The sequence below is a fragment of the Dysidea avara genome, chromosome 5 (genome assembly GCF_963678975.1).
Source record: "Dysidea avara chromosome 5, odDysAvar1.4, whole genome shotgun sequence".
NCBI lineage: Eukaryota > Metazoa > Porifera > Demospongiae > Dictyoceratida > Dysideidae > Dysidea > Dysidea avara.
The window spans coordinates 40,429,175-40,456,483 of NC_089276.1; the positions used below are offsets into that span (position 1 = coordinate 40,429,175).

Genomic DNA, 27,309 nt, shown 5'->3' on the forward strand with positions numbered 1-27,309 from the left:
GACCCAGATCCGTTAAAACCAGCTGATTTTCTTTATGAAAGACGTATAATCTCTCTACCCTACAGACATGCTGAGGAAGATGAACTGACAGATCCTAATATTGGTGATGAAGCACATATCCGGAAGAGAGCTAAGAAACAAGCATTGATCATAGAACAATTTCGAAGCACGAATATCTTACATCATTAAGAGAATTCCATAAAACTTCCGGCAACAACCAACAGAAGGTCAAGACAGGTGACATTGTGCTAAAACATGATGATAAACCCTATGTTGACTGGAGACTAGCTGTCATTGAAGAGTTGATACCTGGTGGTGATGTACTGATTTGTACAGCAAACATACGCACCTCAACTGGCAAAACAAACAGACCGATCACTAAGTTATAACCACTAGAAGTCAACACTAATCTGGATACTACTGCATCTAATGCTCAAAATTCTATCCACCCCCCCAAGGATGTCGAGATTAACTAGAAACATTATTTTTATTAGTAGTAGTAGTAGCGATTCTATAATATGTGAATTATTTATAGATTGTAATCACGTGATTATGCCACGCTTGTACATGTGATCATTAAGAGTTGTAGTGTGACATTGTATCGTCTTCCTCCCAAGTAATCCTACCGTATCGAGCAAACCAGTGTTCTTATCGTGACATTCCCTCATAGTGCATTTTATAGATCCAATGAGTTTAATATTGTCAAGGGTTGTCTTCTTCCAAACTCCAATTAAAGAACCTTCTTCCAAACTCCAATTAAATAACCTTCTTCGCACCAGACCTGCTTACAAGTGATACTGTTCAATCACTCTCATTAACGCACAAAAAGTCACGTGATACAACAAAAATATGTATGCAGTATTACAAAAACCTTTCTATGTTTGATAGATGTATACGACAATCAAAACAGTTTAAAATCTCCTACTACAACAAATAAAATGTCAAGTCTATCTCTATAAAATCGTTCAGTTTCTAAGTCTCTAAGTTTCCCCAGTTACTACTGCCTCTCTTCTTCATTTAGCTACAATTTCAGTAGATTCACCTCCAATCTTGTCCGCAGACACTTCCAGCATCTCAGTTGGTGATGTAGTGCTTAAGAAAGATGACTGTAAGAGAGTGTTCTGGAGACTTGCCATCGTTGAAGAATTGCTTACTTCGTCAGACAGACAAGTACATGCTGCCACCATGACAGTATGCAAGTCTGGCAAGCAGGGACAGCTTTTTCAATGAAGCATTGAACATTTGTATTCTCTAGATTCACCCTTCAACTGAGAATTAATCTTACACGCTTCTCTCAATCTCAGTGAGAATTTCCTGTGCCACTGACTGATGAATTGCTTGTTGCAGGAGATGTCTACGACCTTTGCTTTTTTGCTTAAAGCCTCTAATGACTTCAAAGTGGGAATAGATAGGATTACTAGTGGTTCTCCGTCTGCAGCTTAATTTCAATTAGCAAAGCATATTGAATTGATCAAAGGTAAAAAATGGTTTGTCCCTGAGACAACTTTTAGCACTCTGAATAAGGCATTCAAAGAAGCTACCCCATCACAGGGCTGTTTCAACAATAAATTTCCAAGTGATACAATTTCTCATCAAAAATTTCTGTTCCTCAGAAGAATGTTTACTAGATTTAAATGTCTTAGCATTGTCAGAAATAATGGTGGCTGGACGACCACATGCATTAATGATCTTGGTTGGTTAATAACAACTGATCATGGAGATCACGCTTCTTAACAATCTATTTGTTTGAATAAGACTAACATGATTTCCTCACTTTTTATTTGTCTAGCTACAATGATACTGTAGCATAGTGAACATAACGAATAGTGACTACACCAGTAGAGGCTGACCTAAGATACCCTAATACAGCAGTCACACTAGTTGAACAGTCACATGTGTATGCTATAACAAAAATATAATTATAATCAGTGTATGTGACCAAATTTTAGAAAGTCACCCATATGGGTGCATTCGACACAATAAATGTTTAGTGCTCAAACACAGAATTATAAGTTAAATTTGTACCCATTTAAGGATAAAATAAACCATAGATGATACCTTGAATTACAAGAAAAATATTTGAAAAATTGTTTTCTGCTATAAACAGCACCATGCCAGTTTCAAAAATCCTAATGATTTCAGGTGCGACCATAAGAGTGATTTTCCAAAATTCGGCCGCATATTTAAAAACTATTAATTTAACCCTTAAAACCGCATAATTATTATGCTGATAAATCGGCGCTGGTGTATGGCTGTAAACAAAGAGCTGTAACTTACGAATTGTCATTCCTATGGCTACGTAATCAACACCAATTTATTCATAATTAAACAAGGATTAAAATGGTACCAAGGAGTTTACCCTAGTATGAAAGCATGGGGCCAAAACTTGCCTACTGTAACTATCGTTATGCAAAATAAGCACACAACTCCCTACATACTTTTAGAAAATGGTTAATATCTCCTTCCTACTTTATCAGATTCGTGTGAAATAAACACGTTCCTCATTCAATGGCAAGTCATGCCATACATAGCTCACGTGACTTAATTAATTGTTAATATGACTGCCGTCACGAATAAAAGAAAATTGAGCTGCTGTTTTCCATCACTCCATAACAAGTAAGCCTCTGTTGTTACAGTGGTTATTTGGACTTCCTCAAGTAGCCCAATGAATAAACTTTCTGTTGGTATATAGCTTTAGGCTAACAGCGTTAGGCTAGTCTAGCTATACAGGCCATTTTAAATGGTTTTGTGTAATCACGTATACCTTAAAATTACCTGCGGGTTTAAGGAACTAAGCAATGAAAGTCTGAAACAAGACATAAATGATGGTATCAAACAGTATGGTAATATTGTTTAAGATCCCCACTAAACTGACATGGGCAGCCTAAAATTCTTCCTTTAAAAATCATCCTAGAAACATCTTACACGACGAAAATCACCTTTACAGAATAATATTAGTACAGCTGACATTAAATACAACATTAAACAAGAAAACACTTAGAGGAGGCTGGATAGAATTGTTTTAAAAACCATCCAAACTCAAATTTTCGTTTGCCTGCCTGCCTGCCAGCCTGCTAGACCACAGTTTCAAAGCTGGACGCCAAACAAAGCAGCGCACAGCCACCATTTAACATCAGAATACCTAACTCACCAATGGGATGTGTGTTTAGGGGTTTCAACTAGTGCGTAAACTCTATGTCCTGTCTTTCCTTTATCTGCAATCAGGTTGGTTGTTGTCTTCTCTTCGTGCAACAAAACCATATCAAGGCATTAACTTTCTGCTTAACACTTTCCTTGAGCAGTATATTTAGATGCCACAAAATATTCAAGCGCTTAAGCTACTCTAAAAATACTGGACAGACGGTAGATGCCTGTAACTTAACAATAGGTTTGAGGCCACGCCCATTAGCGATCTTAGTTGATTAGTAACAATTGAGCACAGAGACACACCTCTTAATAATCTACTTGATGACCATACCCCTCATTGGTTTATAATAATAGTACAATGAAAATAGGGATTAGTGACCATGCCTCAGTCTTGGTAGGCTAGAGGCTGACTTGAGACACTCTAATACAGCAGTCACCCTATACAGAACAGTCACACATGTATAGCTGTATGCTATATCAAGACACACAGTAGTGTGTCGTGCATCCCAAAAAGCCGGCATGCAACACTGTGAGTATATTGACAGGAAGAAATAAAATGTGATTTTCACGCATATGTAGCTCCGTGATGTTTTATCCGATTGGAACCAAATTTGGTACAGAAGTGCCCACATGGTAGGGGAGTCTAGACATGAAATTCGAAGAACATCGCCCCAGCCATTTCCAAGATACGAGCGGCCAAAGTTTCAGTTTTTCCTTCACTTTTCTTCTTTTCACACTTTGCAAAATCTTCCATAAAATACCAAATGTGTACTCCGATCAAGCTGAAATTTGGCACACTTGAATGGCTCATTAAGGCGGATCTCAGTACCAACTTTGGTAGGAATCCGATGAACATTCACGGAGTTATGATCGATTATTCGCGTAAAATAAGGTCGAAGGTCTGTCACGTCCACAGGGTAAACCCCTCGAAGGAATGAGCTGATAATTGCTATGTAGATGGAGTAACCACCATAGGAGTGCTTTTTGGGTTTAAAACGAATTCTGATAAAGGCCATTGAGATATGACACAAAACCCAACCTGTGTCACAATTATGCGATTGAATTTTATGAATAAAAACTATTAGTTTTCATGCCTACCAAGCAAACTGCATAGAGCAATGAGCTGAAAATTGGTATGTAGCCGGAATAATCGTCATAGAAAGTCTTTGCAGTAGTACAGAAGAATCAGATTACAAACCACCAGCCAACTACGTGTAGCAAAGCAAGATTGAGATACTCTAATAGAACAGTCACCCTAATAGAGCATTCAGCAACCGAGATACTCTAATGGAACAGTCATCTGTAGAAAGTACAACTACAGATAATTCACTCTAGAGATTCAGACCATTTCAAATCACCCTGTAGGGAGATCAACTACAAACAAATCACACTGTAGAGAGATCAGCTAGAAAAAGTTACCGTGTAGTGTAGAGAGAGCAAATCACCCTGTAGATAGTTTAAGTCACTCTGAAGAGAGATTAGCTAGAAACAAGTTATCCTGTAGACAATTCAGTTACAATAAGCCATCCTGTAGAGAGTTCAGCTACAAACTAGAGAGATCAGCTAGAAACCAGTCACCTTGTGGAGAGTTCAGCTACAAACAAATTGCCTGTTAGATCAGCTGGAAACAGGTCAGCCTGTAGAAGAATCAGCTTATAGAAACAAGTCACCTTGTAGAGAGTTTGGCTACAAAAAATTATCCTGTAGAGTAGGCCTGTGCGATAATGAAAAAACCTATATCTCGATAAATTCCGATAATAAAAGCCTATTTATCTCGATAAACGATATTATCTCGATAATGATCATACAATATAACACTGAACACTAAAGAACTTTCAAGTAAGTGATGGTTGTTAAAACAAAAGATTTAGTCTCACAATAAACAATATTGTTATACCGTTAGTCATACTGTTACTTTTAAATTTATCTTTTCTTCTTGTTGACTTCTAGGTTTGCACCAAGGAAGACCAACATGTTAACATTCTCCAGTAGTAGACAGGCTCTTTTTTCATTTACTACATGTCCAGCCACACTAAACGCACGCTCTGATGGCACTGAGGTTGCTGGAATACATAAAAATTTCCTGGCTAACCGTGCTAACCGTGGATAGTGTTTCTGATTGTCTCTCCACCATACCAGAGGATTACCCACTGTACTAGGATCAATTTCAATGGCAATGTAATTGCTCATTTCCCTTTCTACTTCAGCTTTAATTCTTTCACTGTCTGATAGTGGAGCACCTTCATCTTGAGATTTGGAATTAACAACATCATCCAACAAAGACATCAAGCCTTTCTTGGCCTTTTTAGATGGTGGAGGAGCATCATCATCAGTCAGATTAACAGTGCTTGTACTAGTATCAAGGCTGTTGCTATCATCATCATTCAACTCTTGTGCTTCTTCTTCCACAGAAGCAATTGTAAAGCTCTTGTCACTGTCAGTCATGAAAGCAAGGGCTTTAAATCTAGGGTCAAGGAAGCATGCCTTGTTAATCAAGCTCATGACATCATCGTAACGATCTTTGAGATCACCCATCACAATCTTTTTCATTGTTTTAGCCAGTGAGGAATCTGAAGAATTTTCAACCAAATGTATTGACAAAAGCTTGTATAATAGTGGTCTTACGGCTGAAATGGTTACTAGTTTTTCACCACCTAGTGTCTCAGTGATTTCCACAATGGGTTGTAAAACTTCCAAAACTGTTTTCATTGTTGAAATTTCAGCATCACTAGGCATAAAATCTGTTTTTTTAATTTCAATTAAGGTAGCACACAGTGGCTGACGCTGTTGAAGCAAACGTTTCAGCATGTAATACGATGAGTTCCACCGTGTAGTGACATCTTGAACCAAACTCAGTTCCTCAACATGCAAATCTGTTTGTTTCTGCTTTAATATATTATGAAGACTTAGAAGAGTGATGAAAATGGGTCACTACACGGCGGGCACGAGCAAGAGCTCTTGATATTGGTGGAATTTCCATAGCTTTCTTAACTCCAATTTGAAGAGTGTGGGTTAGACAACCAAAACGAGGCCATGATAGTATTTCAGTTGCACAAACAATGTTTCGTGCGTTATCAGTGGTTATAGACACAAGATCATCATCTTTAAGATCCCACCTTGCAAGGCTATCCTTTAACTCATCAGCTAAATTGACACCTGTGTGCTCCAATGGCATTTCAGCAGTGTCCAAAAGGTGAGCATGTAGATTCCATAATTCATCAATATAATGCATGGTATGTGTAATATAGCTATGGTTAGCACGGGAGGTCCAACCATCTGTGGTAAGTGAAAAATTCTTTAGACCACGTGTCATAGCAGCAGCAATTCTTGCTTTCTCACTCTGATAAATTTCTGGAATGTAATTCTGTGAGAAGGTCTTCCTATCAGGAACCACATATCTTGGCTCAAAAGTACGCAACATAGCCCGAAATCCCACATTGTTGACTATGCTAATGGGCAACATATCCTTCGCTATACAATGGCTTACTGATTGGTTAATTAAGAGTTTTCCACCTTTTCGAGTTTGTTGACAGTGGCTCTAACTGACAGAAAGCTTCACTAATGGGTGGTTGGATGGCAGACATGGCACTACACTTTTGACCAGTTGCCGTTTTGGCTTTTACTTTCAAATATTCCGAGCGGTGGTTGTATTCCAAATGAGAGATCATATTGGTGGTGTTTCCAAGATAGTTCATTTTCTTTGGGCAGAGCATACAGTAGACTTCAGTCCGCTTCTTTTTATCTTTCTCCAAGTACTGCCAATTTTCCGCTGGGAAGCCAAAGTATTCCCAAACAGGACTCTTTGTTTTTTCAAGCTTTAACAGTTCACGAGGACTATCGCGACACTCACTGCTTGAGTCACTGCTAGAATCACTACTCGCACCACTATAAGTGCTCATTTCACTAACGCAGATAAAACAAAACAACACGAGGTGAATCACAAGATACATGATTACGTAAGCAATTGCATCATAATTAATTATCGTATAATAATCGATTACATGGAATATAATATCACTATCTCGATAACCCTTCATCCTATCGCGATAATCGTATTATCGCTATTATCGCACAGCCCTACTGTAGAGAGACCATCTACAAGCAAGTCACACTGTAAAGACATTAACTAGAAAAACTTACCCTGTAGAGACATCAGCTAGAAATAAGTCACCCTGTAGAAAAATCAGTTAGTACCAAGTGACTATGCAGAGAGTTCAACTACAAACAAATCTCCATGTTAGATCAACTAGGAACAAGTGTTCTGTAGAGAGATCAGCTACAAGCAATCACACTGTAGAGAGATCAACTAGAAGTCACCGTGTAGAAAGATCAGCTAGATCCAAGTCACCATGTAGAGGGTTCAGCTACAAACAAGTGACCCTGTAGAGAGATCAGGCCACCCTGTAGAGAGATGAAGCCATTATGTAGAGAGATCAGCTACAAACAAATCACCGTGTTGCTAGAAACAAGTCACCTTGTTGTAAGTTCAACTACAAGCAAATCATGCTGTAGAGACATCAGTTATAAAAAGTTACCCTGTAGAGAGATCAGTTAGAAACAAGTCACCCTGTAGAGAGATCAAGTTACCATGTAGAGAGTTCAGCTACAAACAAATCACCCTCTAGAGAGTTCAGCTACGAACTAGCCACCCTGTCAATTTACCCTGTAGAGAGTTCAGCTACATTTAAGTCACCCAGTGGAGATCAGCTACAAACACGTTATCCTGTAAAAAGAAATGTCATGTAATAAATTCAAAATTTGTACAATTACTGATGAAATCAAAAATACTCTTAAAAAGTCTACTTTGAATGTGTTTCTTCTTTCTCTGTAGAAAAGAAAAAAAAACATAGGTTAAAATAACCCCAAAGCAGACCATAAGATGGCTTTGGTGCAGACATGGGGCCAAGTACATGAGTACTTATACTTAAGTACACTTAAGTACAGATTTGAAAGTACTTGTACTTTACTTAAATACTTCCTTAATTTCCCCAGTGTACTTGTACTTATACTCAAGTACTTTGCTAAGTACTTGTATGTACTTGAGTACTTAAGTACTTGTAAGTACTGCAAACATTGTACGTAGTTTGTACACAGTGGGTACTTAACAAAATTGCATGAAGGAGCATTGTACAATTCTTCTAGTGCCTTCACTAACCTTACTATGTATCATGTAGCCACGATTAACGATGTCATAGAATTCTGGCAAATAAAAACAATGCTGCTGCTAAAGTTAGTGCATTTAAATGTTTAAGAGAGTGAATAGTTGACAAAAACCTGAAAGTACCAACCACACTAGGTACACTTACATACTACAATACACTGAATAAGTGTATATTTTGCTACAGCAAAATGTACTTGTACTTTACTTGAGTACTTCCAGCATGTACTTGTACTTTACTTAAGTACTCTCTTGATTGTCGCCAGAGTACTTGTACTTATACTTGGAAAATTCAAAAGTACTTGTACTTTACTTAAGTACTCTCTTGATTGTCGCCAGAGTACTTGTACTTATACTTGGAAAATTCAAAAGTACTTGTACTTTACTTAAGTACTTTCAAATGTACTTGGCCCCATGTCTGCTTTGGTGTATACAAATACAAAAGGAAATGATATCTAATCCAAAACAGCCAAGCTGTAAAAAAGGTGCAGCCCCCAAAAAGGCCATAGTGAAAAAAAGATGTGAAATCCAAGGTGGTGGTCAAGAAATGGCTGTGATGGTAGGTTAATGGTGAAAATTTTAATAACAATAATTCAGGTGAATTTGGTGCCGCTTGATCTTGGCACCAAATTCACCTGAATTGTTATTGTTAAAATTTTCACCATTAACCTACCATCACAGCCATTTCTTGGCCACCACCTTGGATTTCACATCTTTTTCACCATAGCCTTTTTGGGGGCAACACTTTTCTTATAGTTTGGCTGTTTTGGATTAGAAAACAAAAACAAAACCTAACAAACTAGTATACCAAAAGTGTTAATTTGAGAATGAAGTAGGGATCTAAGCGATAAAAAGTTGTGAAAGCAGAGTGAATGGTGGTATTACAGCAGAACTCTGTGAGAGAATTCCCACATTGGCATGTTATAATTATTTGTTCAATGCCAAAGTAGGGATATTCCCACCAAGCTATTCTGTAATACCATCATTCATCTCTTGTTTCATCACTATTTATCGCTCGGATCCCTACTTCATTTTAAATTAATAAACACACAATCACAATAACATTTATCACACATAATCACTTACACATCACAGTGAGAGTAGTATTACTCTGTACACTATTCACCACATTAGTAACATTACAATAGTACACTCCAGTGTCTCCTCGTACAACACTCATAATAGTAAGGTCACTAGTAACCTGGAACACTTCATTACTACCATCAGTTATCATCACAGGTGAGCTGGTGTCACTTATAGTATATTTGCTATCATTCATAATATTACCATCTGGTCCAGTCCAACTAACTGTTGGAGCTGGTACACCAGTTGCTGTACAAGTGATAGTTGTACTAGTGTCTCCTTCTGTAGCACTGGCCATGTCTGGGGAGTTAGCAGTAGGTTGAACTGTACAAATGACAATGACATAGTATGGCTACTAATTTCAGTATCACTATGCTCATAATATCACAATGCTATGGATGTTGTGGGGTAGCACTAAGTTTATGCAAATACTAACCATGATCGTAGCTGGTCACAAAGTTTTTAATTTAATAATTTCAAGTGTACATTTATGATGAATGTCTACATTGATTCACAACTTAACTCAAAAGCATTCAAGCCACTTAGAAAAAGGCCTAACACACCATATCACTGCCATAACACACCATATCATTTGAAAAAGTTTCATGGTGGAACCTCTCTTAGTGGACACCCCTGAATGGTGGACAGCCTCTTTATAATGGACATTTAATCAAGTCCCAAATGCAACTTCCAGTACTTAACGTGCACTAATACCCCACGAATAGCAGACATCCCTCTACTCCGTAAACCGGACACCATACAATTCCCTGGATGTGCAAACACCACACAAACCAACCTCGTTAATCGCAGACACAGATAAAATCTGGATTAGTAAATTTACAAAGGTTCATCATCAGTTACAATATCATTAATTAATGTATTTCCTAAGTGTGTCTACATGTTTCTTTGGACCATACAGACGATATTTACAAGGAATTTCTAGTCCATATCCTGCCCCTCTGTTAATTCACTCTCCGGTAACTTCTACAGACCACTTGTTTATGCTTCTGTTTAAAAAGCGAGATACTGTGGGAGCAATGTTGAAGGGGACATGTCCTACCATACAATCTTCAAGTTTTACAGCGACTGCAAATTTATCCTCAGGGTTAGTGGGCCCCTGCTCGATAGGCAGAACTTCTCCCAGCTTAGGACTCCACAAGTCTTGATAAGCATGGTAGCCCCTGACAAATGACTTGATTTCAAAGACTTCTAGTGGTTCGTTTCTACAAACTACTTGGCTTGCCATAACATGCTTTATAACACACTTGCCATACTGAGCTACCACAAAATGTGTTCACTCTAATTAGTGTCCTTGTTGGCTTTCACATGCTTGCTACTTGGTCCAGCTGTAACAGAGCGTGACTGGCAACTATCTTTGAGGGATATGTCTACTCTAAAGCCTCCAGGGAAAATACACTTACTCTCAAGCAAAACGTAGAAGTAATAAAGACAGCTGATAGCAATCCTAAACTAGGTGTAAGGAAGCTTGCTGAGTTATATGACTGTGGAAAGACACAGAGTTCCAGTATCCAGAAAGAAAATGAGGCTAGTGACAGGGAAAAGGACAAGAACTTGTGAGTATTCAGATATTAATGAAGCTCTACATGAGTGGTATTTACTTGCGTGCTCTAAGAATATCTATCCGGTTGGTTTACAATTGTGTAAAAAGGCCAAACAAATAGCAGAACGTCTTCAGAAGCCAGAATTCAAGGAATCTTAATGGCTGGCTTGATAGATGGAAGAAACGGTATAACATAAAACATGTAAAGATCAATGGAGAGTCAGGTGAAGTAAGTGGAGTAACTGTAGATTCCTGGAAGGAAAGGTTACTTGAATTGCTCCAAGGATATACAAGTGAAAATATTTGGAATCTTAATGAAACTGCTTGCTTTTGGCGTGCCCTTCCTGACCACGGATTTGGCCGAAAGGGCACTCAGTGTAAAGGTGGAAAAAAAGTAACACAGAATAACAGTTGCCTTAATAGTAATGCAACAGGTAGTAAGGAAACTGCTGCGGTTATTTGGAAATCAGCAAAGCCAAGGTGCTTCAAGTCAGTTGATACAGCCACTCTTCCTGTACAATATTTTAGTCAACCAAAGGTGTGGATGACAGGAAAAATACTCTTATCTGTGTTGCGCAAGTTGAATCAACGATTGAGTGACAAATCTCGGAAAATTGGTCTGTTCATGGATAATGCAGGATATCATCCAGAGGATATCAAAGATAGCCTTAACAACATCAAAAGTATATTCTTACCTGCAAACACGACATTGATGTTACAACCATTGGATTTGGGAATTATCAAAAACTTTAAGGTGCATTATCGCACTCATCTGCTACGATTTGTTATTTCTAAAATTGAAACTTGCACAACTGCATCAGAGGTCACAAAGAGTATAAATATTTTACATGCAATTAGATGGGTGGCCCAAGCTTGGGAAGCAGTCAAACCCAAGATGTGCTTTAGGAAGGGAGGTGTCTTAGATGAAAGCTTTGCAGTACCCAGTTGTCCATGTGAGAAAAGTGACGCATTTAAAGATGAGGATGAGGTAGACACTTCAGAGATGCACAACCTCATAGGTCAGTTAGGACCTGCAGAAGGGTAATTGTTCAGTTAGTGAATACATCAGTGGGAATGACAATGAGGTTGACAGTGAACAGTGGGAAGAACAGCTTTTTTCATCCATTGACCCAACACATTCACCATCCTCTTGCATTGAGTCTGAAGGTGAACCTGAAATCAAGCCTCCACCTCCCAAGTTAAGGAACCTTGGTGAAGCTGTAAGAAATCTAGAAAATGTATAGGAGTTTCTAGACAGCAAAGGATATATCTCTGAAGCCACTGACATAGTTTCTGTGATTGATGCAGTAGGTACCTTACGATTCAAAGTCAGCCATCAGAGTACTTTTGACCAGTTCTTATACAAATCTTAGCTATCGATTATCCAATTAGAGACTACGTAGCTTGTAGATTACCATAATATTTAATCATCTCTCTACATGTGTGTTATACTATACCACAGTGTATGCTTTCTTTGAACAAAACTATTTTTGCATTAAACATCATTGTTTTAAAAATTGAAAAATCCCTAAAATAAGGACACCTCCATATAAAGGACACAAGCCATTTTCCCAATGGTATCCATCTTAGAGAGGTTCCTATGTAAATGTTTAATTTAGAGCAACACAGTAGTGTTAAGTTAATCCTTTTTGATCACAAATAAATGAAACTGAGTGTATAGCCATGAAAATGAAATGAAAGTTACATTCATAGTCATGAGTAAATGCTGAAATACAAGCAGATGCATATTCAAGTACTATGGAAAAATAAACAAATACCAAGAAGGTGGGCCTAATATCACCTTATGACCATCATGTGAACAGCTATGCATGTATGATGTACTCATGTATTATTAAACACTACTCCACTTACCATGGATCATAACATTGATGATTGTCATATTATTTCCAGCAAGATTTGACACATTCACAATATAGTTTCCATCATCACCAGTATTGGTACTATGTACAGTCAGTGATGAATTACCAGTGGTATTATCACTGGATAATATAGTGGTAATGGTATAGTCACTATTAGTAGTTAATGGTTGATTGTTATAGGACCACTGGACAGTTACTGGAAGGTTGGATGATCCAATGGTGACTGAGATGGTAACATCTTCAGGTGATGTAACTGTTCTTGTAGCATTCCCAATAAGGGCAATCACTGGAGGAGCTGCATGGGATAAAATGTAATGATTATGAATTCAGATCATACAGTGGAATTTATTAGAATCATATAATGGTGATAAGGTGCAGCTCAGACACAAAGTCCCATTCAGAACTCAAGTGTGTGCATGTGTGAACCACCAGTGGTTTTGAGGAAACTCATGCATACGCTGGAAAGGATTAGAAAAAAATAGCAGTAACAATACTTATCTAATGCAAAACAGCCAAGTTGTAAAAAAGAGTGTGGCCCTCAGAAAGGCTATGGTGAAAAAAGATGTAAAATCCAAGGTGGCGGCCAAGAAATGGCTGTGATGGTAGGTTAATGGTAAAAATTTTAATAACAACAATTCAGGTGAATTTGGTGCTGCTTGGTCTTAGCACAAATTCACCTGAATTGTTGTCATTAAAATTTTTACCATTAACCTACCATCACAGCCATTTCTTGGCCGCCACCTTGGATTTCACATCTTTTTTCACCATAGCCTTTCTGAAGGCCACACTCTTTTTTACAGCTTGGCTGTTTTGGATTAGATTTCACTTCTTTTTGCATTAGTATACCCCAAAGCCGGCCTATGGCCAGCTTTAGGGCTTTTTTAACCTACCTTTCTTTTTCTTTACCACAGGAAGCAGAAAAAGATACATGTGATTGGTTTGCAGCTGAACTCTCTACATGGTGGTTTCTTTGTAGCTGAACTCTCTACAGGGTGACTTCTTCTAGCTTATCTCTCTACAGGGTGATTTGTTTGTAGCTGAACTCTCTACAGGTAATTGTTTGCAGCTGAACTCTCTACATGGTGGTTTCTTTGTAGCTGAACTCTCTACAGGGTGATATGTTTCTAGATGAATGCTCTACAGGTGATTTGTTTGCAGTTGAACTCTCTACATGGTGGTTTCTTTGTAGCTGAACTCTCTACAAGGTAACTTCTGCTAGCTGATCTCTCTACAGGGTGACTTGTTTGTAGCTGAACTATCTGCAGGGTAATTTGTTTGTAGCTGAACTCTCTACAAGGTGATCCTTCTAGCTGAACTCTCTAAAGGCAATCTTTTCGTAGCTGAACTCTCTACAGGGTGATTTGTTTGCAGCTGAACTCTCTACATAATGGTTTCTTTGTAGCTGAACTCTCTGCAGGGTGATTTGTTTGTAGCTGAACTCTCTACAGGATGATCTGTTTGTAGCTGAACTCTCTACAGGATGATTTTTTTGTAGCTGAACTCTCCGCAAGGTGATTTCTTCTAGCTGATCTCTCTACAAGGTGACTTAGCTGATCTCTCTACTTGGTGACTTGTGTCTAGGTGAACTCTCTACAGTGTGATTTGTTTGTAGCTGAACTTTTTGTGGGTGATATGTTTGTACCTGAACTCTCTACAAGGTGACGTTTTCTAGCTGATCTCTCTACAGAGTAACTTGTTAGTAAAGCCGAACTCTTTACAGGGTGGATTTGATTGTTAAACTCTCTGCATGAAGACTTGTTTATAGCAGAATTCTCTACAGAGTGAATTGTTTGTAGCTGAACTCTCTACAGCATAACTTGCAATGTAATAGAAATCTATAATGGAGTAAGTCATGAGCTAGCTGAATGCTGTATTAGGGTGACTATTCTATTAGAGTATCCCGATCTCGCATTTGTTACATAGAGTTGGCTTTGGAATCATACCTCAGTGGTTTGAAATCCGATTGTTCTGTACTACTGCAAGGACTTTCTATGATGACTATTCCAGCTACATACCCATTTTCAGCTCACTGCTCTAAGCGGTTTACCTGGTAAGCATGAAGATTATTGCTATTTTTATTCACAAATCTTGATCGTGCAATTGTTACATACCTTCAGTTTTGTGTCATATCTCCATGATCTTTATTTCGATTACTTTCAAACCACCAAAAGGCACTCCTACAATGGTTGATCTATCCACAAAACGATTTTCAACTTATTCGATGAAGTGGTTTACCCTGTAGGCGTGACAACAAATTGATCTTGTTTTACGTCAATAATTGGTCATAAATCCTTAACCGCTCATTGGATTTACATCAAATTTGATACTAGAATTTGCCTTTGGACTTCCTTTCTGTGTGCCAAATTTCAAGGAAATTGGAATACGTGTTTGCATTTTATAGCAAGTTTTGCAAGTGTGCGAAAACACGAAGAAGAATAAGAAGAAAAACCAAGAAAAAAACCCGAAACTTTGGCTGCTCGTATCTCGGAAATGGCTGGAGCGATTTCCTTCAAATTTGGAACGTGGACTCCCCTTGCTGGCGGGCAACTCTGCAGCAAATTTGGTTCCTATCGGATAAGGTATCACCGAGATACAAAGGTGTAAAAATGACTTTTTTTTCCTTCATGTCATTATACCCACAGTGTGGCGCGCTGGCTTCTTGGGCCGCACGACACACTATTGTGTGTCTTGATGTTGTTACAAGGTTATATAAAAACAAAGAACAATTGGACATGGTTGAGAGACCAATACATTATGAGAAAAAACAAGTGCTATATATACTAGTCTTAAGCTTTAAGTGTTATATATGGTACTTTCTCTAGTACATACACATTGAGCTGGATCCTCAAAAATGATTAATAACTCACGATTGCTACATCGCATGGGCTTCCAGTATTACTCATTTGGTAGTGCCTTTCAACTGGAGGTGTACCAATACACTGATACATATTGCATTGGTGACTGATATAGAAATTTTGACTATATCGGTGGGAGCCAATATTGCTGATAAACACTGATATGATACACCGATATACAACTGAACTATCTTGAGGACACTGTCCAATGATCAAGCCACATTATAAACCCTATTATTTAGCTAATAAGGGTGGGAAACAGTAGTTATGTTTCTTGTCTAAAAGCGGTACACTGCACAAAGCCATCTAAGTGCATCCATAACTACTGTTTTTGTTGTCACAATACTTACCAATCATACAACAAACATTCATAGTGGTGGGCCTAAGGAAACAGCAATAAAATAAACCAAGAGCACAGCATAAAACAACCAGCCATTTCTACAAGTCATTAAAATGCGGAGTAATCCGGACTAGTCTTGGCAGGGGCATGTATTAAAATATTTGTGGGTGCCTTATAGTCTGAGCTGTCAATAGAGGCCACACCCCCATGGGTAACCAAGCATAGCCAATAATCTTAAGACTGTCTTCAGTTCATTTGAATGTACTGTAAGACACTCCAGTTATGATGCTGTAAAGTTTCACCATTCATTTTCCAATAGGAAGCCTCTAAAGTACAGCACTTTGACATGTTATATTAACGCATGTTTGTGGTGAAGCCAGACGTTACCTCAACATGTATGATTTCACTATCTATTACGTAAGAGGCAGTAATACACTTCAATTGCAAGAACAATAAAACAGTTTATGTGCATGTGTAAAGCAAGTGGAAGAAGAGCTGGGGCCACTGTTGCATTGTATTTAGAATATAAGTGGCACACTTATCTTAAGGGAAAAAACCTCTTCAGCTTTAAAGAGGAAAAACCCAAATTATAACAGCTCAAAATCTGTTATGCATCATTGTGCACCTGCAAATGAGCCAAAGATCTTTTTTTTTCTTTCTTTCTAACTTTAGATTTACCACACAGCTGCCCATCCTCTTTTGTTCCAATTTAGTCAATTCGTCATTTTAATCCTTTTCACATCACTTCACCACACATGTATACAACTTTTCCAGCCAGCATTTTGTTTTTGAAGTGAAATAATACTGTTTGTATCTGATAGTACCTGTAGTGACTTTCAAACACTCCTGCACTGATCAAACACACAATGGATGATATGTTCCAACTTCTGCTAGCATACTAAAGCAATAATATGTTTTATTAAAGTGTACACACTTGTATTTCATCTGAATGCTCATGTATTTCACAGAGTTTAATTCCAACCACCCGATGACTCCTGGGGAACAACATCAAGTTGTAACACCAGTGCTGCAAATATCAAACAATCCTACATCAGATGAAGTAGGCTCAGAAGAAGACTTGGACTCGCTGCTGCTGCTAGTGGAAGAGTCATCAATTTCACCATTGCCACCATCATCATCTTCACTATTGCTAACACTGCTAAAGTGAATGAGGAATCGCTCTAGAAGTTTTTCATGACGTCCATCTTGTTCCCAGTATGATTTTGACCTTTTCTTTATCAAGGATTGCCACCTCCAGGATGTAACAGCCTTCAAATCCTTGATAAATCAGTTCCTTAACTTCAGTCAAAGTAAACTGTTCACAAACAGACACATAGTCCATAACAATGTCATTATACCTCCTGTTGTTCTGTTTTACATGTCCCTTCACTTGACTCCAGGCCATCTCAATTGGATTCAGCTCACAGTGTGCAACCAGCAATCTAACTACTTCATGGCCTATTATTATCATGTTAGCCACAAAGAATTGGCAGTATTGACTTAAATATATAACCAGAAGTTAAAAGTTGCACATACAAAACACATACTTCCCATTATGTCGGAACCACAATGTACACCATCTATCGTACCTTTACTTCCAGCTAATCTCATCTACAGCATATCTTGGAGTTTTTGCTCATTTGATGATTTCACACAGATCTCTCTTCAGTGATTTTTCTGGATATGCTATACCTGTGAATCACCATACAGTCACATACTGAAACAGTGACGTGTATGTGCAAACTGCCTTATGTTTCTTATCTTATTCTTTCAGCTGTACTTTTTGCTACTTCTGCTTTGGTTGCTCCTCCAGGTGGCGACTGTAGTTAGGACAGCAATGTTTACAGTTGACCTACCTATGATAACTGGCATTGTCCATTACAATCAGAAAATTGGCTGGTAATGCTGGAAGTAACTTTTCTTGAAACCATCTTTCGAATTTCTGTGCATCTATTTCTTAATGGTAATCTGCTGCAGATCCCTTCTTAGTTTTGAAAACCCAATCACAACCTAAAACAACTGCAATTACTTGTTCCTTCACACCATAGAAAATTACCGGGAATCCATCCATCTTTGCAACCAGCATGCAAGATAATAAGGTGCTCTCTTTTACCTGATGGCATAGCTTGCTGTACATGAATCACGTTAAACAGCATAAATTTGAAAGTATTTGACCAACCTGACTCCTCCTATGTACAGTCTCCCCAGTAGTCTTAATTATCAGCCTCTACACAGGCTTTGGACTTTCTATTGTGTGCATTAGCCCAAGTCTCATCCAAGTACACAACTGGTCTTCCTTCTGCTCTGTTGCGCCTCATTCATCTTATTTACTTATGACCCTGATGGACTATGCGGGGCTGCTCATAGTATACCGTTAATGTATGTGTAGTGACATTAAAGCACAAACTGTTGCAATGATAACCTCTTGTCATTAATACTCTTGTACCTAAATCTCATATTACTTAACACCCTTTTAAGCAGTGTTCTCCCCTCCAGAGAAAACACCATCATTCTGAGTTTGGACTAAGACAGAGTATGTGACAAAGGTTCCAGCATTCAAAATTAACTTACCAAATGATCTATCATATAATATAGTAGAGGTGTACCGATATGGGTTTTTTGTTGTTGTTGCAGATATCCGATATTGATGCAGCTAAAAGTAGCCGATACCGATATAACCGATCCGATATCTGTATATACTTATATTTTGTACGTTTAATATTACATTGAAACAATTAAACAAGGTACATTCACACTGTTGTATAGTCACTGACACTGTTATATAGCTATTGCCTGCTGTAAGTATAGTCATTCCCAACTAATGCAAAGTTGTACTTAATCATCAATAGTGACTCAGCTAATTTTGGCTGTAGCCGAGACCATTTCTCATCATACACCTAACCAGCACCACAGAAAAGACGCTCTGAATGAACACTTGTTGCTGGTGAGGGAAGATATCTCCATGACACTTTTGCTAATATTGGACAATGTTTATAATGATCTTGCCACCACTTGAAGGGGTTGCCTTTCTTAAAATCTATCAAGGGGGCAGAAAGGAACTGGTCAACTTCAGGTTCACTAGGTTCTATGTCTTCACCAGTGGATATAGCTGGACATACAGATTGATTGGATTCTTGTATGATTTCTGACAAACAACCCCAAAGCTTGCTGCTATTACTTTCTTCTTCTAAAGCAATCGTTTTGCTGCAGGTTCATATACTTCAATCTCCTCTTTAGCATGTAAATATTCTTTCAGTAGCAACCTCTTGCTGAATTTACGTGTTGATCCACTGCTAAAAAAACTTATCTATATATCTTGGGTCTAACAACGTAGCAAGCAGAAGAAAATCTTTGTCTTCAATATCAACAAACCTTGAATGCAGCGAATCTAGCATTTTGCTTTTCATGGCACGAACACCAATGTCTTCAGCCTCTTTTTCTAATACCTTAGTTAAGGCTCTTACAAGTGGTATAACTTGGGATATTGATGCAGCTTCTGCAGAAATATTTCTTGTTATTTCTTCAATAGGTGACACGATATCAATAACTTTGGAAGCAATATCCAGTTGTGAAGCAGATAGTATAGGTATTGATCCATCAACACCATAAGTAGCAATTGCCATTTTTTGTTCAACAATTGACTGAATCATGTATAATGATGAGTGGCTCATCTTGCTTCAGTTGATGTTCAGGCAACCCAAGGTTCTTCTGAATCTCTTTAAACTTTCCATATGCCTATGTAGACCTCTTAAAATGGCCTACGATGCGTCGACAAATTGCAAGCAAATCAACTACACATCGTTGGGCCAGCACACCATCATTGACTACAAGCTGGAGGCTATGGGCGAAACATCCATAACTTGGAATGGCAGCATCTCTCATTGCTTTTTCCATGTTTGCAGCATTGTCACGTAATACTAAGTGTACACTGCTTTTTTCAATGTCCTACTCTGAAAGCATAGAAGTACATTTTGCACAAATTATACTTCCAGTATGTGAACCTTCCAACTCCTTCACACACAACACTGCAGATACTTTTGTGAAATCTTGCTCAACCCAATGAGCCGTCTGACTCAACAGGGAATGTGTACCAACATTCGTACTCCACCCATCTGTAGTAAAGCTGTAGTATTCTATACCGGGAGCATGTAGCTTCTTCATCACTTCTGCTTTGATCCCTACGTCAATTTTTCTTAGTACAGTTTCAGTCACATATTTTCTGCTAGGAACTTCATACCTAGGCTCTAATGCACCAACAAATCGTAAAAAATATACATCTACAACAGAGATGGGTTGACAATCCATAGCCATCATTTTGCCTAATTTCTTGTTGATCACTTTAGCTCTGGGATCATTGATGTCCCATGGCTTAATGCAATCTTGACTCCCTTGCAGTGTCAGCTGACGCAAGGCTGTGAAGCCTCCTGACTCCACCCTCTCCCTCCTTACATCTTGTCTTTGACTTTCCTTCTTGTCTTTAATTTTACAGAATTTCTGATACACAGCTGGGTGGTTAACTTTCACGTGGCTAACCAAATTTGTAGTAAATGCCTTGCTGTTGTCTCCACCTCGCAATACTACCTCTCCACATTCCTCGCATTCCACAAAGTTTTTGCTTTGGCACACACTAAAAAATTCCCAAACTGGTAATCTCCACACAACCTTAAGTCTTGGCTTAGGAGCAACAGGCGTTGAAAGCAGCAAAGCCGCAGCAGTTATACTAGCTAGCTGTTCTTCAGCACCAGAGTCACGATGACAGTTTCATCTGAGGAAATGGCTATCGAGGTAGTAGTAACTGTATCCGACAATAACGACGATGGTTCTAGTGTTGGACTTAAAGGAGAACCACATGAAGACAAAGACATTTCAGTTCACATTTAAAACGTGACGAACGGCATTAATTGGAATAATTATCAATACACATGTGCCAATATCAGTACAACGTAAACAACTGTACCAATTACTGATATTGCAAAAATAGCAATATTGGTAGCCGATATATCGGCCAAGCCGATAATCGGTACACCCCTAAAATAGATCTTCCATCTGATGGCATCTCGGTTGTACCGGTGACCTTCATGATTCTCTTCTTGATGTTGATGGAAACTTTAGACTTCTTCACTTCTTGTTCAATGTAGTCCCCACATAGTTTCATAAGTACATACTTTGTTTGGCTGTTTAACCTCTTTTTAAGAGGGTTTCGCTCTGCACTCGCTGACGCTACACTGGATGCCATATTCACAACAATTAAGTATGCGCCCGTAACACAAGCTTACGAATAAATGTGTCATTAACATCATGTTCAAATCCTTTGACCATGTATGGCTTCTTATCCATCAACCCAGGATCCAGCTCAGCACATACATACTATAATCACCTTCAAAGTGTTCATCTGGAGTATTCCAACCACATCAGTTTTAGGCTATCAGACTATTTGTTTAGTGAGTGTATATATATACAATTTGTTCTAGTCATATAATAAGCAGCAAAGATTAATTTAGCTTTAAAGATGAGATCTACTAGGCTGTTTTCCTCAAAGGAAAATGACATACTGTTTACTCAAAACATTTTAATAATTGATCTATAACTTTATTGTCCATAAAATCCCTGCTACTCTATGGAAGTTAACGCACACTTCAGCACTTTGATCCTTCACAATTATGATATTGCATAATTTTGAAGATTGGTGTTACAGAAAGTTTCAGTTCATTGTGGTGAGAATTATGGAATTATAGTGCTAGATGTTAGGAAGAGAGATTTGCACAGCTTTATACCAACATGAGCATAAATTACATTAGTTCATAGACTTGGCCCAAAGTGCTCATCATGAATTGGCAAATCCGCCTAGATATATTTTCAGTAAGGAGCGGTCCATATAAAGCTATCTGTGAGTAAACGTGACCTAACAAGATCATGTCACAGCTGAATATTAGTATCTAATCCAAAACAGCCAAGCTGTAAAAAAAGTGTGCGGCCCTCAGAAAGGCTATGGCGAAAAAAGATGTGAAATCCAAGGTGGCGGCCAAGAAATGGCTGTGATGGTAGGTTAATGGTAAAAATTTTAATAAAGACAATTCAGGTGAATTTTTGTGCCGCTTCACAAAATTTACCTAAAGTGTCATTATTAAAATTTTTACCATTAACCTACCATCACAGCCATTTCTTGGCCGCCACCTTGGATTTCACATCTTTTTTCACCATAGCCTTTCTGAGGGCCGCACACTTTTTTTACAGCTTGACTGTTTTGGATTAGATTTCATTTCTTTTTGTATTTGTATACCAGCTTTGGGACTTTTTAAACCTACGTTTTCTTCTTTACTATAGGAAGAAGAAAAGATGAAGTAGATGTACTTCAAATATTTTATCAGTAAATGTACAAATTATATATACTGTATAATACATATTTGACCGCATTTGCGAAAAGGGGTCTTCCACACACATCCAATTTGCCAACTTTGACAATTGATAACTTCAGATTGGAAAGAGCTATTGCCTTGATATATGGGGCAGTGGTGAGCACTACTATAGCTGAATACATGGTGAAATTTTCAGGTTAATATGTTACTTGAACACTGAGTTATGGTCTCCAACGTTTACGGAATTGGATGTGTGTGGAAGACCCCTTTTCGCAAATCCGGTCACATAATTTATATTGATTACAGAAATCTCCATGGTGGTTTCTTTGTAACTGAACACTCTACAAGGTGACTTCTTCTAATTGCTCTCTCTACAGGGTGAATTGTTTGTAGCTGAACGATCTACAAGGTAACTTCTTCTAGCTGATCTCTCTACAAGGTGATGTGTTTGTAGCTGAATTTTGTATAGGTGATTTGTTTGCAGCTAAGCTCTTTACAGAATGGTTTCTTTGTAGCTGAACTCTCTAAAAGGTAACTTCTTCTAACTGATCTTTCTACAGGGCAATTTGTTTCTGGCAGAATTTTCTACAGGGTGATTTCTTTGCAGCTGAACTCTCTACGTGGTGGTTTCTTTGTAGCTGAACTCTCTACAAGGTAATTTCTTCTAGCTGATCTCTCTACAGGAAGATTTGTTCGTAGTTGAATTCTGTACAGGTGATTTGTTTGCAGCTGAGCTCTTTACAAAATGGTTTCTTTGTAGCTGAACTTTCTCCAAGGTAACTTCTTCTAACTGATCTTTCTACAGGGTGATTTGTTTGTAACTGAACTATCTACAAGGTAATTTCTTCTTGCTGATCTCTCTACAGGGTGATTTGTTTGTAGCTGAATTCTGTACAAGTGATTTGTTTGCAGCTGAGCTCTTTACAGAATGGTTTCTTTGTAGCTGAACTCTCTACAGGGTGATTTGTTTGTAGCTGAAATCCCTACAAGGTAACTTCTTCTAGCTGATCTCTCTATAGGGTGATTTGTTTGTAGCTGAACTCTCTACAGGTGATTTGTTTGTAGCTGAACTCTCTACAAGGCGATACTTCTAGGTGATCTCTCTACAGGATTCCTTGTTTCTAACTGAACTCTCAACAGGGTGATCTGTTCATAGCTGAACTTTCTACTGGGTGATTTGTTTGCAGCTGAACTCTCTAAATGGTGGTTTCTTTGTAGCTGAACTCTCTACAATGTGACTTCTTCTAGCTGAACTCTCTACAAGGTGACTTGTTTCTAGCTGATCTCTCTACAGGGTGACTTGTTTCTAGCTGAACTCTCTACAGGTGATTTGTTTGTAGCTGAACTCTCTACATGGTGACTTCTTCTAGATGCTCTCTCTACAGGGTGAATTGTTTGTAGCTGAACGATCAACAAGGTAACTTCTTCTAGCTGATCTCTCTACAGGGTGATTTGTTTGTAGCTGAATTCTGTACAGGTGATTTGTTTGTAGCTGAACTCTCTACAGGGTGGTTTGTTTCTAGCTGATCTCTCTACAAGTTGATTTGTTTGTAGTCGATCTCTCTACAGGGTAATTTGTTTGTAGCTGAACTGTCTATAAGGTGATTTATTTGTAGCTGATCTCTCTGCAGGTTGTTCTAGCTTATCTCTCTACAGGTTGATTTGTATGTAACTGATCTCTCTACAAGCTGATTTGTTTGTAACTGATCTCTCTGCAGGTTGATTTGTTTCTAGCTGATCTCTCTACAAGTTGATTTGTTTGTTGCTGATCACTCTAAAGATTGATTTGTTTGTAGCTGAACTCTCTGCAAAGTGTTTTGTTTGTAGCTAATCTCTCTACAGGGTAATTTGTTTGTAGCTGAACTCTCTGCACAGTGACTTGTGTGTAGCTGAATTCTCTAGAGAGTGATTTAAGTGTAGTTGAGCTCTCTACAGGGTACATGACTTGTTTATAGCTGAACTCTCTTCAGTGTGACTTGTAATGTTCTGAATCTCTACAGTGATATAATTGTAGCTTAACTCTCCACAGGGTGACTTGCGTCTTGCTGAACTGTCTATAAGATTAACTGTTTGCAGCTGAACTCCGTACAGAATAACTTGTAATGTAGTAGAATTCTATAATGGAGTAAATAAATTAGCTGAATGCTCTATTAGGGAGACTGTTCTATTAGAGTATCTCGATCTCGCATTTGCTACACGGAGTTGGCTTTCGAATCATAACTCAGTGGTTTGTAATCCAATTCTTCTATACTACTGCAAGGACTTTCTATGAAGATTATTCCAGCTATACACTGAATTTCAGCTCATTGCTCTTAGCAGTTTGCCTAGTAGGCGTAAAAACTAATACTTTTTTATTACTAAAACTCTATCGCGTAATTGTGCATGACACAGGTTGGGTTTTGTGTCATATCTTCATGGTCTTAATCTCGATTCCTTTCAAACCACCAAAAGGCAATCCTACGATGGTTACTCCATCTACATAGCAATTTTCAACTCATTCCATGAAGTGGTTTACCCTGTAGGCGTGACAACAAATCGATCTTGTTGTACGCGAATAATCAGTCATAACTCCTGAACAATTCATCGGATTTGCATCAAATTTGATGCTAGGATTCGCCTTTGGACTCCCTTTCTGTGTGCCAAATTTCAAGGCGATTGGAGCACGCATTTGCGTTTTATAGCAATTTTTGCAAGTGTGCGAAAAGACAAAGAAAAAAAAAACGAAGAAAAAAAAAACAAACTTTGCCGCTCATATCTCGGAAATGGCTTGAGTGATTTCCTTCAAATTTGGAATGTAGACTCCCCTAGCTGGCGGGCAACTCTGCAGCAAATTTGGTTTCAATCAGATAAGGTATCACCGAGATACAAAAGTATGAAAATGACGTTTTCTTTCTTCCTGTCAATATACTCACGGTGTGGTGCGCCAGCTTCTTGGGCTGCACGACACACTATCGTGTATCTTGATAGAAAGTAGGAGCAATACAAAAATCAATTTAACAGTGACTATACTAAAAATAAATTATCACCACTACATATCAGACAAATACAGCAGGCTATAGGTATGGAGGGATATCAAAATGTAGGCTTAATACTGTGCTACTTCTAAATACCAGGGACTCATGTAGTCAAAACCATCACATAGTGTGGTAGTACTGTACAGTATAATAGAGATCAGCATGGAAACCGAGTCACTACTGCTAACCTGGATGACCCGTTGACCCGGATAGCAATTTGGATCAAACCTGGATTGGGCCCGAACTGTGGCATGCGTCAAGAGCCAGGGCTCGACAAGCATGTTACGTACAAGAGTAGTTATATAAAAACTAAGTAGGTAACAATGATATTAGTCAGTGGGCGAGGTTCCATATAAGTTAATTGGCATGGCTGCACGTATGGCTGCAAATACTCATACCAATAAGTGAGCATGGCTCACAGAAAAGCCGGGACTTGCGTTTATACTGTCCAACTAATTAATTTGCTTCACACGTGATCCAATCCTGTATAATCTGTAAAGCGGGTCAGACCCGGATGACCCAGACAAAATGTGACCTGGATGACCCAACCCAGTTTCAATGATGAGCTGTTAGGGATCATGAAGGTTTGGATTTGTCTGGCCAAAAATACCATCCTAAAACCAGCCTCACAATACCTTCATGGTGTCTTGGCAGGTATAACCAAGCTCAAAAGTGTCTTCAGTATGACCTGAAACGCTTCCAAAAAGTTGCTGCGAAATTTAAAAAAAATTATATTTAGCAGAAATTTTAGAAGAACTGACTGACTGATTGACTAATGACTTCAGATAAGCATAACTTGATAACAGCTAAGGATACGGGCTTGGTTTTTTCATTGTCTGATGTTGTTTCAGCCCAACAGGTGCCTTTTGGCATACTGCAGTACGTACAATGCAACTTACCTTTGCCCTTCTTTGTGTCCCATTCCTTTTGCCGACAGCCCAAGGTGTCGATTCACAGTAGTACAATGACTTCCTTGCATTAAATTTTGTAAACAGGAAATATCTGTATTATCCGTGGAGATTGGATTGATTGCAGAGGTTCTCTTTCTTCATTTGTAGCACTGTGTAATGGCTAAAAGCAAAGTGTAATGACCACTTTACTTTCAAATCAGTAATTGACAACTGAAGTGTGCTAATTGTCCGTATTTTCCATAGCGACTGGATTGATTACAGAGGCGTTTCTCATACTGTTCTTCATTTGTAGCACTGCGTAACAAGTTGAGCATGGCTGAAAGCAAAGCATAATGGCAACTTCACTTTACAGTCAGTAATTGCATGATAGCTGGAGTGCATGTTCATATGAAAACATTAACTCTGATGCCATTCTTTCATATGATGCACTATGTGCCAAGTTCACCAGTCATAGAAATGTTACAAAAGTAAATTAAAAAATTAGGTATTTTTAGTCTGATTAGGTATCATAGAAATTCTTTCAACAAGTTGCTACGGAATTTAAAAATACATATATTTAACAGAATTTTCTACAGACCGAGTAACTGAGTAACTGACTGGTGCCTTCAGACAAGTGTAATTCGATAACAGCTAAGGCTACATGCTTGATTTTTTCACTGTTTGATGTTGCTTCGGCCCGAGAGGTACTTTTAGGCATACCGCAGTACGTACAATGCATTCTTCATGGACTTACCAGTGTCCTCCTTTGTGTCCCATTCATCTTTGCTGACAGCAAAATGTGTCAATTTGGCAGTAGCATATGATGCTTCCCTTCGTAACGGAAATCGTTCATATTTTTCATAGTGGCTATTTTGATTGCAGCGGTACTTTTCGAACAGTTTTTGAGTCATAATGCTGTGTAACGGGTTGAACTTAGCTGACAACGAAGCGTAATGGATACTTCACTTTCAAACGATAATTGATATAGCTGGGGCGTGCAGCGCCATTTCAGATGCTGTATGCAT

General features: G+C 38.4%; 4 protein-coding genes across 4 annotated transcripts; 1 reads left to right on the forward strand and 3 right to left on the reverse strand.

The window, feature by feature from the left end:
* Positions 1 to 5,070: 5,070 nt before the first annotated feature.
* Positions 5,071 to 5,883, reverse strand: LOC136255285 (E3 SUMO-protein ligase ZBED1-like). The gene has a single exon (XM_066048012.1). It carries the CDS (start codon positions 5,881 to 5,883, stop codon positions 5,071 to 5,073), a length of 813 nt encoding a protein of 270 aa, XP_065904084.1.
* A 160-nt stretch (positions 5,884 to 6,043) lies between these two features.
* On the reverse strand, positions 6,044 to 7,046 carry LOC136255286 (E3 SUMO-protein ligase ZBED1-like). The gene is made up of 2 exons (XM_066048013.1): positions 6,695 to 7,046; positions 6,044 to 6,618 (listed from the first exon to the last, which is right to left on the reverse strand). The coding sequence occupies exons 1-2, from the start codon at positions 7,044 to 7,046 to the stop codon at positions 6,044 to 6,046; spliced, it is 927 nt and encodes a 308-aa protein (XP_065904085.1).
* A 4,447-nt stretch (positions 7,047 to 11,493) lies between these two features.
* LOC136255287 (tigger transposable element-derived protein 6-like) lies at positions 11,494 to 13,144 on the forward strand. The gene is made up of 3 exons (XM_066048014.1): positions 11,494 to 11,990; positions 12,043 to 12,169; positions 13,010 to 13,144. The coding sequence occupies exons 1-3, from the start codon at positions 11,494 to 11,496 to the stop codon at positions 13,142 to 13,144; spliced, it is 759 nt and encodes a 252-aa protein (XP_065904086.1).
* A 4,072-nt stretch (positions 13,145 to 17,216) lies between these two features.
* On the reverse strand, positions 17,217 to 21,361 carry LOC136255288 (zinc finger BED domain-containing protein 4-like). Its single transcript, XM_066048015.1, has 6 exons — positions 21,301 to 21,361; positions 21,049 to 21,244; positions 20,060 to 20,651; positions 19,787 to 19,969; positions 19,471 to 19,665; positions 17,217 to 17,339 (listed from the first exon to the last, which is right to left on the reverse strand). The coding sequence occupies exons 1-6, from the start codon at positions 21,359 to 21,361 to the stop codon at positions 17,217 to 17,219; spliced, it is 1,350 nt and encodes a 449-aa protein (XP_065904087.1).
* Positions 21,362 to 27,309: the final 5,948 nt, after the last annotated feature.

Excerpts from the sequence above, each read along its gene's own strand:
- LOC136255286 (XM_066048013.1), bottom strand. The coding sequence starts at position 7,046 with ATGAGCACTTATAGTGGTGCGAGTAGTGATTCTAGCAGTGACTCAAGC. Across the intron at positions 6,619-6,694 it reads ACCCATTAGTGAAGCTTTCT|CGAAGGATATGTTGCCCATT; the intron begins GTCAGTTAGAGC and ends GCCATTGTATAG.
- LOC136255285 (XM_066048012.1), bottom strand. The coding sequence starts at position 5,883 with ATGCCTAGTGATGCTGAAATTTCAACAATGAAAACAGTTTTGGAAGTT.
- LOC136255287 (XM_066048014.1), top strand. The coding sequence starts at position 11,494 with ATGACAGGAAAAATACTCTTATCTGTGTTGCGCAAGTTGAATCAACGA. Across the intron at positions 11,991-12,042 it reads CAGTTAGGACCTGCAGAAGG|TGAACAGTGGGAAGAACAGC; the intron begins GTAATTGTTCAG and ends TGAGGTTGACAG. Across the intron at positions 12,170-13,009 it reads TAAGGAACCTTGGTGAAGCT|GACCACTGGACAGTTACTGG; the intron begins GTAAGAAATCTA and ends TGATTGTTATAG.
- LOC136255288 (XM_066048015.1), bottom strand. The coding sequence starts at position 21,361 with ATGGATAAGAAGCCATACATGGTCAAAGGATTTGAACATGATGTTAAT. Across the intron at positions 20,652-21,048 it reads GGAAGATCTATTTTAGGGGT|TGTGTGCCAAAGCAAAAACT; the intron begins GTACCGATTATC and ends GGAATTTTTTAG. Across the intron at positions 19,666-19,786 it reads TTGCAATTTGTCGACGCATC|TCAATTGTTGAACAAAAAAT; the intron begins GTAGGCCATTTT and ends TACATGATTCAG.